Below are 16,839 nucleotides of genomic sequence, written 5' to 3' on the forward strand. Positions count from 1 at the left end.
TCACAATCTTAGTTTAGGGTTAGCATGCTACTACTTTCTAATTAGTATTAAACACAAAGTACAGCTGAGGCTGATGGGAAGTTTTGCAGATATTTGGTCATAAACCAAAATATTGGACAATTTGAAATTTTACCTGATGATGGCGCTACATGCAAAGTTGTTAGATCAAAGTTTCAAACATTCATGGTGCCTTAACCATTTCATCCTTAAGGGACCATGAATGTTTGTACCAAATTCCATAGCAATCTATCCAATAGTTGTTGAGATATTGCAATAACAAACAAAAAAATGTCAACCTTATGGTGGCGCTAGAGGAAAAGTCAGGGGATCACCGAGGTCTTCATCCTCTGGGGACCATGCATGTCTGTACAAAGCAGACGGCGGGTCTGAAAAGTGAAGCCAATGCGGAAGTGCCTTAAACTTGCATTCTCTCTAATAGCCAGCAGGGGGCGACTCCTCTGGTTGCAAAAAAGAAGTCTGTTTGTATTGAAGTCTATGAGAAAATGAGCCTACTTCTCACTTGATTTATTACCTCGGTAAACATTGTAAACATGAGTGTATGGTCTCAATCACTAGTTTCAAGTCTTCTTCAATACAGCATGATGTTCATTTAGTAACTTATGATCCCATTTAGAGTCAAATAGAACATAAAGCCAAGTATGCTTTTGGGCGTGGCTACCTTGTGATTGACAGGTCGCTACCACGCCGTTGTCCGGTCTGGGAGTTGCCCGTGCTTTCGTCTTACAACTTTAACTCTTTCACAGTATATTTTCAGTTCATGAAAGTTAATTGTAACACAGTGTTCGGTTGTACTTAGCTCCACCCTCTCGTGTCACTTCTGGTTCCAAAAAAACAAGATGGCGACGGCCAGAATGCCAAATTGAGGCTTCAAAACCACAGTCCACAAACCAATGGGTGACGTCACGGTGACGACGTCCACTTCTTATATACAGTCTATGGTACAAAGTTTCAGGACAATCTACCTAATAGTTGTTGAAATATTTCACTTTGGACCAACTGACCAGCCAACCAACAGAGCAACATTGGCATCTGTAGAGCATTGTCGCTAGCATGGCTTAAAAATTAGAAGTTAGAGATTTAAGAAAAGGTGCCTGCATTTTTAAGCATGTAATAAAAGTTTCTTGGAAATTGCAGATAGCATGAATACATGCCTGTGTGTAAGTGTGTGTGTGTGTGTGTGTGTGTGTGTTTTTGAGTGAGTGTGTCCCAAATGCCTTTCCATTCTTCACACTCTTGCACTTGTGAATAAATGCTGGCCCAGGAGAAAACACTGAATTGTAGGTGGTGCTCGACTGCATCCTCTGTTTGAAAAGCAATAAAAGTCCTTATTGGAGTGGGAAAAAAAATGAGGGGAACAACGTAGAACAACGCAACAAAGAGAAATAATGTTTCAAGGGTGTCAAGAATTTGACGTCACTTTGCAAGTACACGCTGTACTCCTTTCCTTTCCCAAGCCCTGATACAGACGCATTGATGGCACCTCGGGGAGTTTTAGGAGAAAGGCTCAACCAGACCTGACCCCTGAAGTGTTCAGAAATCTTTCTTTCAGGTGGATGAGGTTAACAATGTCCGGATTTCTTATAGGCGCAATATTCAATTGAATAGCACTGATAAATCAGCCAATGCAGGAAATCCGCGTCTCAGAAAGCATCTTATCTCTTAGAGTGCAGACATTATTCGATATCCTCTCGGCTCACACATATTATAGGGGCCGTGCAGTGAATTACTCTAACCTTTTTGAGTGTGAGCTCAGCACATGACAGAGGGGTGGAGAAAGTATTGTAGGGGCATGTCACTAAGCCTCCCACAGCCAATAAGAGCTTGACTGACCTCAGCGTTTAGCACCATAGTGTCCAGATCGTCCAGCTGTTTGATGTGGGCACAGAATGAACTCAACTTTTCACTGAAGTCACTTTAGATTAAGTCAGAGGCCGAGGTGCCACTGGCAACTTTTGGACTGTCACAGCGGATATAGACCAACAGATAACACCTGGAGTATCTGTGGAACATATGCAGCGATTTTTTTTAAATATTTCATACATATTCAGAGACGCTCAGTCCCCTTCAATGATGTCTGCAGCAACTTAACGTGCCTCCGAGACTGCTGTTTATCTGCAGAGCTCATCTGGCCCTGTTCAAGAGCTCCTGTCAAGGTAAGACATTTGACACTGTGCACATTTAACATTTATCACCCTATAAGTAATTACTCACATTAGTAGGCTATTTTCAGTTGGATACTCATGAAAGATGCATTGCTTTGTCAGTTGTTCTAACAATACTTATTATGTGAGAGTGTGATTTCCCTGAGCAAATATTTAACAAGCTACTCGCATCTATAATTAATCTGACAAATTTACCAGATCTAATAAGTGGTATAAGAAAAACCTGGGGTCGTAAAAGGCCCACAGCGTGGCTGCAGGGAGAATGAATGAAAACTCTTTTGCTAGAAGCACAAAGACGTACATTTTCATGTTCATTCAACAGCTACTTTTGTTGTGATTCTTTCCAACACAATTTTATTTGACTATCCAATTCAGTGTAGTTCATGATTAAAGCTGCAGTGGGTAGAAATGGAGCAAATATGATTTAAAAAAAAGTTGTTTTTATAAAATGGTCACTATATCCTGACAGCAGTGCATGAGACAGGTAATCTGGAAAAAAAAAAACATGTTCTCTGGTGTCCTCTGTTGCTCCTAATGGCATCTCAAGATTTCATTGATACCCAGCATACCCGTCCACCATGTTGAGATAAGTTGAGGAAATACCAAGCACTGCCCACCAGCCGGAGCAAACTTTCTCATTTACATCTAAACAGTACACTACAAGATGTTTCTGAAAACATTTGAGGTGATAAATAAACATTACAGTAACAGAATATTGCTAAATATTTGATCAGTGCTGCCTAGTTTGACCGTTTGATCGGAGTTTGTGAGTGATTGACAGCTGCCTCCGTTGAATGAACAGCCAATAGGAACGCTCTCATTCTCTGAAATGACCTGTGATTGGCCAAAGTCTCCCATCACGGGCTAGATTTAGTAAAGCCTGAAAACAGAGCCATGATGCCAAGAACATTCTACTTACTGCCACTTTAATTCAAACAAAATTGAATTCAACATACTAAGGAGAAGAAATGTTTAAGACTTCTTAGAGATGATCTGTAGAAGTGGGGCTCTTGAATGCACATGGATGATCTTTCTATATGGAGGGTCCAACAACAGGGTTTCATCGCTTCACATACAAAGCTCAGGGTCTCGACAGTGCTGTGACTAAGTGACCCATGTTAGTCAAATCTATCCCAAAGAAGATGTTTCTTTAATGCAGGTGATACACAAAATCTTCTTGTATGTAATCTCCTCTGCTGAGCCCACAATACTTTGTGCTGGTATGTCTGTGTCGTGAAGTGGCACTTGAATGCTTTATTTAGACCTTTACAATGTGACGGGGGGTTAGCATTGGTGCCTCTGCCCATTTCGTCTACTTATTTCCTTCTCCAATACCTGGCTTAATTCAATCGACTCTGCAGTTTTCACACAGTTGGTTTGATGCTTTTCTCTCCATTTCAGAGCCAAGCGATCAATCCTTAGTATGAAATTATCCGGTTTATTCATTATTTCTGAGGTTTTGCCGTGTTATCTGGAGTCCTGTCTGTCTTAACTCATTCCTCCATTCATCATCTAAAGTCAACCCCCTGAATTTTTCATTCTTTTAAAAACACAGCGCTGTCTCTGCTGCCAGTTAAGAACATTTCCCCAGCATATTGTCCTGTTTGAGAGGCCACCTGCTGGATGTGTGGTCACTATATTCTTAGACAGTGAAAATCTTTAAACTGACCTTTCTTGTGATTGTGCAGAACCTCCATTTCCAGAGTGGGAAACGTGTCAGGTGTGAAGGAACATCCTGCTCTTCTATTTATCAAAGGTGATAACAATTTCATAACTGTTACAATAAACCACCACAAGACAAAAATCACGGTCATACATTAATGCAGCCTATGTTAACCAACAAAGATACAAAGTTCCACTGATATTCAAGAAGTATAAACAGTGACAGAGGAATATTTTGGCTTAACTTTAAAACTATGAATGTATTAAGAGAACTAGATACAGCATCGGCGGCGAGGCCCCGTTCATTTAAATTGCTCAGTGGTGCATGAAGCAAAAAACGTTTGACTACCAAGTATAAAACTACCCAGATCTTCATCCATTGGGCCCATAGAGCTGGTCTCGGTCTGGGTCTCATTCACATGAACAGAGGAAGGGAAATAACTCTGGATTTGGCTATTAGTGCATTTAACAACTTTTAGGACTTAATGATTTAAATAAGGGCTATTTAAGTGTTCGTACTGGAAAGTTGATTTACCGCAACAAAAAAAAATTACCCGCTGTTTTACAGACGTCTCTTTCCCAATGTAAGTCTATGTGAAAAAGTCTTTTTGGGCCCAATGGCATCACGTGATGGACACGGAAGTTGTAGTACCGCAGTTTGGCCACTACAAAAATGTACTTCAAAGTCTGGAGCTCTTCCTGGGGGCTTGGTTAAAACCAGGAAGGAGGTACAGGAACGGCAGCTCCAAGGTGTATCAGCTGATTGCTAAATAACATCAGTTAATAGACTGATAGAGAGTGGTAATTTCTAAATAATCTAATCATTTGAAATGAAACCATTTAACACCATGGAAGTTGGATGTTACAGATTTGTACAGATTAAACAAATAAAATACATGTAGATTACATATTGTTGTATTTCCTACTGTTATCTTAGGACGGAGACATGCTAGTTGTTTTCCCCCAGCTTAAGTCTTTATGCTAAGCTAAATTAGCTACACCAGGTCAGAACTCAACACACAGATTGATGTCAACCATAGAAATGGAAAAGGAGTAGAACGGACATTGAACTGTTTGCTGTGGTAATTTGACTAGTACAAAAGACATTTTTGAAACAATTTTTGTTATGGTAAAAGTGTGTTGCTTCGCCGCTAAGTGGGCAGCAGACGCTGTTGTTTTAAACGTCACGCCGGCATGAGTGAGTCCGTGACTTGCCTAAAGTCGGTTTATACGGAAGTTAGGTTAGCCCGCTGCAACGGTTGCGATGATGGCAACGGTACGCATAAAAATGGCCGCCACTTTGACCATCCTGCTACATTGATTTGAAGGGTAATTGACTATTTCTTAGTAGTCTTTGTCATTGGTAGGTACAAACCTTTCCTGAACACTGGTCTGAAAGCGTCTACAGTTGTTAATTGTTTATGTTGCTCTATCTTACAAATCACCAGGCTGTGACACTATTACGTTATTGAACAAAGAGCATGTGTCAGCTGTTGTTCCTAACAACCACCTCGTATTGATGATGGTGTAAAAGTAAAAGCCTGAAACAGCAAATATGCCTCCGTTACGTAATCTTGTATAAACACACAGTACTTTGTATTCAAATATTCTTTATATGTTATCTATATGCAAATGTAATTTGTTACATCCCAGTGGTTACTATCTAATTACTGTGAGTGACCCTTATTGTCTGTATGAATAAATAAAAGACATACGTTCTTATTTCACCTCCATTACCTATTGCATCTGTAGAATAATGCAGGAGGCACATTTACAGCTGCATAGCAGCAGCTAAAATCCCAGCTCAATAAAAAAAGTTCTTTAGCACATTAAATATTCACTACTCACTGCACACAACTGGCTTAGCCAATAAGTTTTCAGAGCACTAAACCAATTCATCAACCAAATCAAGTCCTCCTCGGCTGAAAAACACTATATCATCCCCCACTACTGAACATAGCCCTGAGCTATTCAACCAGTGTTCGTGCTGTGATCGATGCTTTCTCTGGATAGTCTCCCCTGTGCAAACAATACAGTAAGTTGTTTGACTCTGCAGATGGACTCTTATTCATCACCTCTAAAGTGAGACTGTGGGAGCTCAGCGAGTGGGAGCTCAGTGGATACACGCAGAGAACAAGGCCAAAAACGGCATTCCTTAATCTTAAACTCTTTTATCGAGTTGGGGAAATATTTTTAGACAAATCTGATCTCTTTCCAAATGCAGTATCTGCAAAGCAGAAGTACTCAGAGGTACTTATAGGTCAGTATACAGAGCATGTACTGCAGTTTGCACATGTTGAGAGTGAATTTATATAGCAAAAGTTTGGTCAGTTAGTACTGAAGATGAGACACACAGGTCAGACGGCATGAGACAGATGGAAAAAGACAAAGATTAATACTGACAACAATCAGCATAGATATCTTCAACATAGTAGGTAAAACATTTTTGAAAGAGTTTAAACGATGTGACAAGCACTCACCGGGGGTTAAAAAGATAATAAATGGTGAACATAGTTACTTATACGGAAGCAATTTTGTTATTCTTTGTACTGCTTCTCTTTCATTGTCTGTTTGACAGTCTTTTCTCCTCGGCTTTGAAACATTCAGCAGCTCTGAACAGCTTTGTATCAAATTTGCAAATGAAAACCTTCAGCCACAGTTTAACTGGTGTGCGTCATCTGCCCATATTCATGCTCATTGAAACACGACATGTATACCCTTTTAGGAGGAACCTAGGAGCTGTAAGGCAACTCACTGGAAAAAGGTTCCACAATTTGTAGAAAATTATCTAGAACCTAAATAAATACATTGAGTCATTCACCTTGAGGTTTCAAATGGGAAGCTAAAGTTAGGATTCAATGAACCTTGAAAATAGAAAAAATTAAAAACATCTGAGCCACAGATCACAGCTGTGATACATTTTCTACCATCATGGAAAGTTCAAGGTTGAGTCTGTAGGCATTTAGGTGATAGCCAATAAGAGCTCCTGTTTGTATACCACCAATCAGACTGTAGCATCAATATTAACACACCTTTGCTAGAAAACACCCAAAGTGCACTGTTAATGAGACAAGATAAATGGAAAACCCACTGGTTAAAATAAATCTTTTTTTTTTTTTTTAAACCTGTATAAATTGTCTTGAATTCAGCTATAACATTCATTGCATGTTAAAATTGTCATAAAATTGATTTATTATGTATTTAGTTTCTTTAATTCCTCTTTTTATTGTCCAATTAGATATCAGTTGATGAAAGGCTATATAACCATTTGCAAGGCTCGTTTTGTGTGACAAGATCATCTTAACTACCAGGTTAAAGGTGCTCAATACAGAATTTAGAGCATTTCTATTGCCTCCACACGGCTCTCAACATGGAGACAGCTGAACCGGCAGCTAGCAGCTAACGGTGCTAACAGCACGAACAGTGCAAACAATGGCAACAGTGCTGGTAATCAAAACTGTTAGCTCGCCAGTGGGGCAAAACAGAGAGACTCAGATGCACTAAAATGCACGCACGGCCCTCTATATTTTTACTTATTATACGGCTTTGTTGAATACTTGATTCTGATTGGTCAATCACAGCGTTCTACGGTCTGTTATTTCTTTATAGCAGAGCGCTGCTATGTATAACAGATCGTTGCTATGGATGCAATTCTGATCTCGGACTCTGGGAGATCATTTTTGTGTCAAATTATAATTTTTTTAAGTAAAGAGCCGTGTAATAAATGCAGTTAATGGGTCATTGTTGTGAAATAAAGCCTCACAGGGCGATGCAAGACCCCTCCGCTTCATGTGGAGGTCCGACGCATCGCTCTGTCGGGGTTTATTTCACAACAATGACCGGCTTGCTGCACATTATCCCTTACATAGCAAATAGTTGTTCGCAGCTATATTAATGCTCTGAATATCGTATAGAGCCCCTTTAATTTGTTGCTGATGTTTTCAATTCACAGAGTTGATACAAAAATGTTCAGAACTGTTGATGTCAAATGTTTCAAAGCTGAGGACAAAACACCAAGTCTAAGTAACTAAAGTTATGTTCTTTACTGTTTTGTTCTCTCCTGAACAGGTCCTCGTATCTGTATTACGTGTTGAAACTGAAGAGGAGTTTTGTGAGTGAAAATGGCGCCCGCCGTCGGTGGTCCTGTAGGCTACACACCTCCCGAGGGTGGTTGGGGATGGATGGTGGTAGCCGGAGCCTTCATCTCTATCGGCTTCTCCTATGCATTCCCCAAGTCCATCACTGTCTTCTTCAAAGAGATTGAGGCGATCTTCGATGTGACCAGCAGCCAGGTGTCCTGGATCTCTTCCATCATGTTAGCGGTGATGTACGGCGGAGGTGAGCTACGACCCAAAATTCAACCTGCCAAACACGGGTTTGTTAACACTTGACATTTAGGACATCAAGACGATTTATAGATGTTATCCATTTCTGGCTCTTAGCACAACTGTAAAAGATTTATTCCCGGAGTGTTAAAAGTCAATCTATTGCTCAAGTACAGAGTTGTATTGTAGCCTTTCAGCCTCAGTCTGTCCACAAAGACTGAGGCCACACATTCTCTGAATTATAGCGCGGTTTCAATCAAACATTTGAGATAAATCAATACTCTAACTCCTCTATTGAAGTGTTGTTTATGAAAGTGCAGCATTATCTGTCTCTGGAACACATGAATACCCGCTTATTGTTTTCTCATTGTGCTTGGAGAGAATGGGAGACCACCAGGGGTTTGGTTGTGTCCCAGCACTGATGAGATGGCGCTGTGTGATGTCACACAGGTCTGGCCGGTCAGGTGATGATAAGGCGCTATTCATGTACGTGATATTCAACACGATGAGAACAGAGTTCAAAGGAGCTGTCCTCGTCCCTCCAGACCGTCTGCTCTGAAATCAAAACGCTGCAGTTCTCTTTACTCTAACGTGTGATAAACTGGAAAAATGATGACTTAGGCATCTTTGTCTAATCTCAGGGAAGTTTTAGGAAAGTTGCTTCAGTGTGCCAAACTAAACTATTACACAATATAAAACTACTTTATATCAAATGTTCTACTCTGGCCTGAGCGTGAAATATATTTACAAGATCTGCAAGCAATAAAATACAAGTGGATATGGTATTTTATTGCTAGTGTTGCAACTGTGCATAATGTTGAACATATTACATCTAAACTATCTTTTTTTGCTACATGACCTCTATAAAAGTAATTTGCCAAATGTCTGCTATTAAAGAGGACCTATCATGCTCATTTTCAGGTGCATACTTGTATTTTGGGTTTCTACTAGAACATGTTTACATGCTTTATTGTTCAAAAGACACTTTACTTTTCTGCAGCTCTCTGAAATGCTTGTTTGAGGGCGTGCCAAACTAGCCATAAGACAGCTACTATAGAAATGTGTTACTTGGTGACATCACCACGTTACGGAAAAAAAGGCGCGACACCGCGGAGCAGGCCTCCGTAGCTGCCGCACGCGCGCTCTACAAGCATGCACAGAGGCGTTTATGCTCAACGCATTGTTCGTTGCAATATGCTCCAAAATGCCAGGGGGCGTACAAGCAAAATATTCGGTGGATAACGTGGACGTACATGAACATGAACATGAACATTGCATTTGTGTACTCTAATTATTACTGTCGCTTATCTCCAAGTCAAAATTACTTTCCTTGTCTCGGTGCTTCCCCTCGGGTCACCACTCTTTCCATTTGACCTTTTTTTTTAGCTTTTACAAAACAATCTCATATTCTTTCACAGCCCGCGGCAAAAAAAAAACTTCTTTCCCCAGTGTGTTGCCTATTTCTTTCCAAGAATTTAATGTCATGTGACTGTCCCTGTGGTCTCTCAATGAACAGCTGTCTGTACAGGCAAACCTCGAAGGAATCCATGTTGGGGCAGTGGGCGCGTAGTTACAGAAATTCAGAGGTGCACGACCAAGTGCTGTGACAACTTGCGGAGCCTTCGCCCACTACGCGAAAGCCGTGATGACGTAATTTTCTGGCGCACGCACCTCGCGCCGGCTTCACTACGGCGACCATAAACCAAGCTTCACTCCCTTTGGCGTGGACTTTGGGGTTTGTAACTTTGCAGACCATTTAAATGCACAAAAAACTATAATACACTAAAGGAAAGAGCACAGAAGCATAATAGGTCCTCTTTAACATTAACAGTATTACATGTCAAAGGCGAGCAAAACTAAGCCGTCCTTACTGTACAAGAAGTATGCTAAAGGAATCAATGCTGCTTATTGTTCAGCAACACATTCCCTGCAGTGGTTAAAGGTCACCGAGTTGCACTGAGGGAACATCTGATTATTATTCATTTGTCTTTATTTAATAGCAGTATTTATCAGCTTGTGTGGGTTTTTCATGGCTGTAGAAAATGAGATACGCACCTGTCCTAACAAGTTATGAGTCACAGTGTACTCAACATGCATATTCAGGTGTAACACTGTTAATTAATGCTAATGTTTAGATGTAAATATACACAATTGAAAGCAAGCTACGCATGGTAATTGAAAGTTAAAGCGTGGAAATGTTTGTCAGCGCTGTGAGTAGATGACAGCCGAGTCTGCGTTAAACATTCTGAGCACATCGGCAGGAGAAGTTCATTAACAAGCTACTGTTGCGTACCTCTGTACTCCTTCAATTTTTGATTCATTACATTCATAATATTCTACATTGGTTTGTCTCAAACCTTTTTCATCCCGAGCAACTCTCCCTGCGAGGTGGAAGGAAAGAACTCATTGTTGGTGCGGAGACTGCCTGCATTACAATTTAAAAAACCCTTTGTCTTGCACCGTGCTGGCAAATGAGTCTGGACAACCTCTAAACAAAAACTGTCAGTTTCTATTTGGGTTCATCGGGCGGTGCCGGGATTTGGCAGGAAGGCAGAAGTGTCTTCCATGTGGGTCCTCATACTCATTTAGGCCGGTTGTTATAAGCCGTAGATGGAGATGGTGTTTCGGGGACCTGAACATTTTTAGTCATTTATTTACAAGTCATACCGATTTTCATGAATTGATGTTGAATCCAAGCCGCATGCATATTAATAAGTTGATTTACTGTTACCTCATTCTGTCACTCTGTCTGTGAAAGTAATGCACCAGGTGCCAAAAACTGCACTTAAGAAGATACCAGTTGTTATTTTAACCCCATACACACACCAGTCCCTTCGAAACACACACTTATACACCCACCCACTTATCTGAACTGACCAATAATGATTTCAAATGCATTTAAAGCCCATTTAAGAAGAATCCACCAACAAATTATTCCTCTGTCAATTTTTATGAATCTCTGAACCAAATAAATGCTCATTTCATTCCAGCTTTGGTGGTTTTTCCTGACACATCGCATTATTAATGGCATGAGAACACATCTACTGCAGTGCAGCACTGACAAAAATGATTGCAGAAGTTGTTTGAATTTGTCGAGCCACAGCTGTGGCACTAGAGCCCTCTGGTGGTTAAATATAGTGACCTGTGCATTGATGATTGGATAGAAATCACCATTGTCTAATATCTGTGTTTGTGCATTGTTTTTTCTTGCTCTTCAGGTCCCATCAGTAGCATCCTGGTTAATAAATATGGGAGTCGTCCTGTCATGATGGCGGGAGGGTGCCTGTCTGGATTGGGCCTCATTGCTGCCTCTTTCTGCAATACTGTCCAACAACTGTATTTTTGTATTGGTGTGGTGGGAGGTACCTAAATTTAACTTTCTATATTTTTGAGTCTGGTCATGAGTCACCTATTTCTTTTTTTACTGCGCACTGTTGCCATCTAGTGTTCTTCAAAAATAAAAACACCAAGAAATGCTTTGAATCTCCAATTTAATCTTCCCTTTTTACTAATTATAGATGTCAAGTACACTCACACATTTTTTTTTATTTATTCTTTTAGGTTTGGGATTGGCTTTCAACCTCAACCCTGCCCTCACTATGATTGGAAAGTACTTCTTCCATAAGCGGCCCATTGCTAATGGGATCGCCATGGCCGGCAGCCCCGTCGTTCTCTCCACCATGGCTCCTATCAACACCTGGCTTTTTGACAAGTTTGGCTGGAGAGGAAGTTTCTTGATCTTGGGCGGCCTGCTCTTCAATTGCTGTGTTGCCGGCTCCCTCATGCGGCCCATAGGACCAAAACCCAAACCTGCAGAGAAGAGCACGGAGAGGAGGACTGTATCGTCTACCATCAACAGCTTCATCGACCTCTCTTTGTTCAAGCACCGAGGCTTTTTGCTTTACATCATTGGCAACATTATTATGTTTTTCGGCCTCTTTGCGCCGCTGGTGTTCCTCAGTAATTATGCGAAGAGTAAAGACATCCCCAAAGACAAGGCTGCTTTCTTACTGTCTGTGCTGGCTATTGTGGACATGATCGCCCGCCCCTCAATGGGCATTGTGGCAAACACCAAGTGGGTCCGGCCCAGAATACAGTACTTCTTCGCTGCCTCCGTGCTGTACAACGGCGTTTGCCACGTTCTAGCACCGATATCCACAGACTACAAGGGCTTTGTGATTTATGCCATCTTCTTTGGGTTCGCCTTTGGCTGGCTGAGCTCGGTGCTGTTTGAGACCTTGATGGACCTGGTGGGAGCCCAGCGCTTCTCCAGTGCTGTCGGGCTGGTCACTATTGTGGAGTGTGGTCCTGTCTTGTTAGGACCCCCTTTGCTTGGTGAGTACATCACCTTCTATATGAAGTTCACGGTCACCCATTTAAATTTATTTCCGTGTCGTGTCTAAAAATGATGCAACTCTCTTTCTCTTCACAGGGAAGTTCAAAGACGTCTATCATGATTACAAATACACGTACCAGGGCTGCGGGATCCTCCTCATCGTTTCCAGTTTCATCTTGTTTGCAGGGATGGGACTCAACTATCACCTGTTGGCCAAAGAGAAGAAAGAGGAGGAGAGGAAGGCAAGGGTGGGAGGTAGAGAACAAAAGTCCAACAGGGACATTGCTTCCAAGGAGATGGCAGAAGCTAGGAACACAGAAGACACTGTCTAATATTCTGTACTAGGTTAGGTTACATGTTTGTTCAATTTAATCTTGTCTGTGAGGCATATATACACAAGTGTGTGTGTGTGTGTGTGCGTGTGTGTGTGTGTGTGTGTGTGGGTGTGAAGAACCGATGGTTGAGTGAAACAGGACATCGTTCTTCTTCTGTTTCATGATTAGTTGTTTTTGAAGACCACCACAGAAAAGCCTCATCTGGAATTTAATGTTATCAGTATAACCTTTCTGAAGTACACAATTTCTGGTATTTTAACCTTCTAAAATGTGCCGTCAAATAGTTACTTTTCAATAGGGAACATGCAAAGTGCAGAGCTAAAAAAAAATTAAATACGATTGCGAACGTTCTCTGTGAAAGTGCATAATTATAGTATTCACCTCACTATACTTGCAAAACACATTTATAAAGAAGTTTTCCTGTTTACAAGGACCTGCTGACTCAGTGCCGTTTTGGAAGGTTTAAAAACATCCTTGGTGCCACTATCACTTTATATATTCCACAAATATATTCATACTAATTCTCTATTTCTCTTTTAAACGTGTTTTGCTTATTGGTCCATTTTGGATGATGGATGACGGGAATTATCTATAATTCTGAGGGCATTATACCTTGTCGCATAGCTTTGTGTATTCACACGATATGAAAATGTGCCACTGACTGCAAGTTACTGTATATTGAACACGTGTCAGAAAATGGAATAAACTGTCATTTGACAAGAACACAAAAGTTGTCTGTATTCTGTGTTTCTCATAAATCTGAGATCCGAAAAATGTTTGTTCTTTAGAGATGCACTGACTAAACTATACCAGTATCATGTCATTAACCTTTATTAAACAGACTGGATGGAGGAAGTGCATTATTAGATTTACTGCATAGTCATTTGTGTTGTCTTATAAGACAAATGCCTCCACAGCATTAAGTTATTTTATCAAATTATGCTCTTGCCGTTTTATAACAGCCACAGTAAAAAAAAAAAAAAAATCTCTATATATAAAGTAGGCTTAATATAACATTTGCTAGACAATAATAACCTCTGACATAATTTTTCGCTGGTTGAACATTGTAATCTTAACGTTCAAAGCTAATTATGTATTGTTGATCATTTCAAAGATACAAATCAGTACAATACTGCACCTCTCATTAAACAGAATGACATTCAACCAGCAGAACTAAGACGTCACTTGGTGCCAAAGGTCTACTTATGAATAAGGAATCAACTTTTCAGCAGTAATCAAGTCTTTCTCTTGCAGCATAACTTAATTTAAGAAAATGTAGGATATGACAGAATAGTCCTATGAGTGTCTAATAAGAACTAACTTCTAGTAATTATATAACAAAGACAGAAAGGAAAACACACCTTCCTATAGTTACTATAATGAGTAATGTTTTTAGAGAAGGGCAGTAGTTGTATCTTGCTTTCGATGAGACTGAAGTGCTGTGAAGGACCTCATTATTGTTCCTCTGCATACAAATATTACACCTGCATACCATCATACATTCAGAAAGGATTAGAGTCAGGCCATGCTACCAGATCTGATGCATTGTTCTGTGCTAAGCAGTTCAGTCACGCTTTTTCCATCTGAGAAATATATATATATATAAAAAAAAAAAAAAAAAAGATCTGTACCATGCTTGAAATGGAAAGTACCAGTAATAAGTGCCAGTAGGCCTACTCCCCTTATTCACATGTTGGCGTGTGTATCGGCCACTATCTGCAATCTTTTGCGACTTTTTCCTATTTATTCATCACTTCTTCAAGCATGTTATAATGTGTCAATCATAATCAGTTGTGCTTTTATTGCTATATTGTTATACTATGCATAGTAGGTCTGTAATAATATTACAGGGTTAAGGTGGTGTGTTTAGTGTTAATAGTTAAAGTGCTTTCCTGTGTTGTTTGTGGCCTATAGCAGGGTATCATTCAGGTTTTAGGAGCAGTGTCCCAGTCAGGATGCTCCTACATATTATGCAGCAGGATAAAGAGATATTATTCTGAGTTTCTACAGTGAATAAAAGATACTAGGAGATATTGGGGTTGGGGGTCCTCCCCCAAGGAAATGTGAAGGTTTTTGACTTAAAACTATGCAATTTTACATAATTTTTAACCATTATTATAACTAGTTAAATTATTGTTTTATTATTAACACATATCACAGCCTTCGTCTGAACATTTAATTCTTCTGGAAATGTTTGCCCTGAAAGAGCAGATTCAGAAAACCTTTAAATAATGATTCAGTCATTATATTTGTTGACAAATAAAAAACGTACTTACTAAACTAACTTATTACAGCAAACTTGTTTTCACCCTCCCCTTACCAGTTCCATGCGTCGGCTCGTGCAGATGCTCCCCATTCTGTGCTGAATTTGCATAATGTCCTGCTCATATGCCCTAACCCAAGGGTCTGCAACCTGCAGCTCCGGAGCCTCATGCGGCTCTTTAGCTCCTCTCCAGTGGCTCCCTGTGGATTTATAAAAATGGAAATGTATAACTGTTCTTTGTTTATATTTTCATTTTTATTTATCATTGTTGTAGGTCTATGGGTCTATGGTACGACGGTACCATACGTCGGTAGGAGTATTTGGGCCACATTGAGGGAAAAAAAATAATCTTGAGATTTCAGGAATAAAGTCATAATATTATAAAATAATAATTTTACATGTTATTTTCTTTTTTTCTTGTAAAGTTATGACTTTATTCTCGTAATATTACGACTTTATTATATAAATCTCAGATTTTTTCCCCTCAATGTGGCCCTAATACTCCGTTGTACATTTTTCACTTTGGCTCACTTTGGCACTGCATTAGACTTATACTGATATGACACTTCTTTTTAATAACATGACACTTACTGTATGTAATCTTCCCGGTAGTTGGCCGTTAATGTCACACTGAATTTGAAATAAATCGTTAACGTCACACTGAATTTGAAATAAACCGTTAACGTCTCACTACATTTGAAATAAACCGTTAACGTCTCACTACATTTGAAATAAACCGTTAACGTCTCACTACATTTGAAATAAATCGTTAACGTCACACTGAATTTGAAATAAACCGTTAACGTCACACTGAATTTGAAATAAACCGTTAACGTCTCACTACATTTGAAATAAACCGTTAACGTCTCACTACATTTGAAATAAACCGTTAACGTCTCACTACATTTGAAATAAATCGTTAACGTCACACTGAATTTGAAATAAACCGTTAACGTCTCACTACATTTGAAATAAATCGTTAACGTCTCACTACATTTGAAATAAACCGTTAACGTCTCACTACATTTGAAATAAACCGTTAACGTCACACTACATTTGAAATAAACCGTTAACGTCACACTACATTTGAAATAAACCGTTAACGTCACACTGAATTTGAAATAAACCGTTAACGTCACACTAAATTTGAAATAAACCGTTAACGTCACACTACATTTGAAATAAACCGTTAACGTCACACTACATTTGAAATAAACCGTTAACGTCACACTACATTTGAAATAAACCGTTAACGTCACACTGAATTTGAAATAAACCGTTAACGTCACACTAAATTTGAAATAAACCGTTAACGTCACACTGAATTTGAAATAAACCGTTAACGTCACACTAAATTTGAAATAAACCGTTAACGTCTCACTACATTTGAAATAAACCGTTAACGTCACACTACATTTGAAATAAACCGTTAACGTCACACTACATTTGAAATAAACCGTTAACGTCACACTGAATTTAAAATAAACCGTTAACGTCACACTGAATTTGAAATAAACCGTTAACGTCACACTACATTTGAAATAAACCGTTAACGTCTCACTACATTTGAAATAAACCGTTAACGTCACATAAACCGTTAACGTCACACTACATTTGAAATAAACCGTTAACGTCACACTGAATTTGAAATAAACCGTTAACGTCACACTAAATTTGAAATAAACCGTTAACGTCTCACTACATTTGAAATAAACCGTTAACGTCTCACTACATT

The 16,839-nt window shown here is 39.6% G+C and overlaps 1 protein-coding gene and 1 long non-coding RNA gene across 2 annotated transcripts; one reads left to right on the forward strand and one right to left on the reverse strand.

The window, feature by feature from the left end:
• The first annotated feature begins 1,882 nt into the window (after window positions 1-1,882).
• On the forward strand, window positions 1,883-13,052 carry slc16a1a (solute carrier family 16 member 1a). Its single transcript, XM_037789674.1, has 6 exons — window positions 1,883-2,174; window positions 3,872-3,939; window positions 7,914-8,183; window positions 11,389-11,532; window positions 11,732-12,505; window positions 12,603-13,052. The coding sequence occupies exons 3-6, from the start codon at window positions 7,967-7,969 to the stop codon at window positions 12,836-12,838; spliced, it is 1,371 nt and encodes a 456-aa protein (XP_037645602.1). The 5' UTR covers window positions 1,883-2,174; window positions 3,872-3,939; window positions 7,914-7,966; the 3' UTR covers window positions 12,839-13,052.
• On the reverse strand, window positions 11,645-15,836 carry LOC119500176. The gene is made up of 4 exons (XR_005209576.1): window positions 15,696-15,836; window positions 15,162-15,304; window positions 12,644-12,712; window positions 11,645-11,980 (listed from the first exon to the last, which is right to left on the reverse strand). It is a non-coding gene; the product is annotated as an uncharacterized LOC119500176 (long non-coding RNA).
• Window positions 15,837-16,839: the final 1,003 nt, after the last annotated feature.

This window comes from Sebastes umbrosus, chromosome 1 (genome assembly GCF_015220745.1).
Source record: "Sebastes umbrosus isolate fSebUmb1 chromosome 1, fSebUmb1.pri, whole genome shotgun sequence".
NCBI classification, from domain to species: domain Eukaryota; kingdom Metazoa; phylum Chordata; class Actinopteri; order Perciformes; family Sebastidae; genus Sebastes; species Sebastes umbrosus.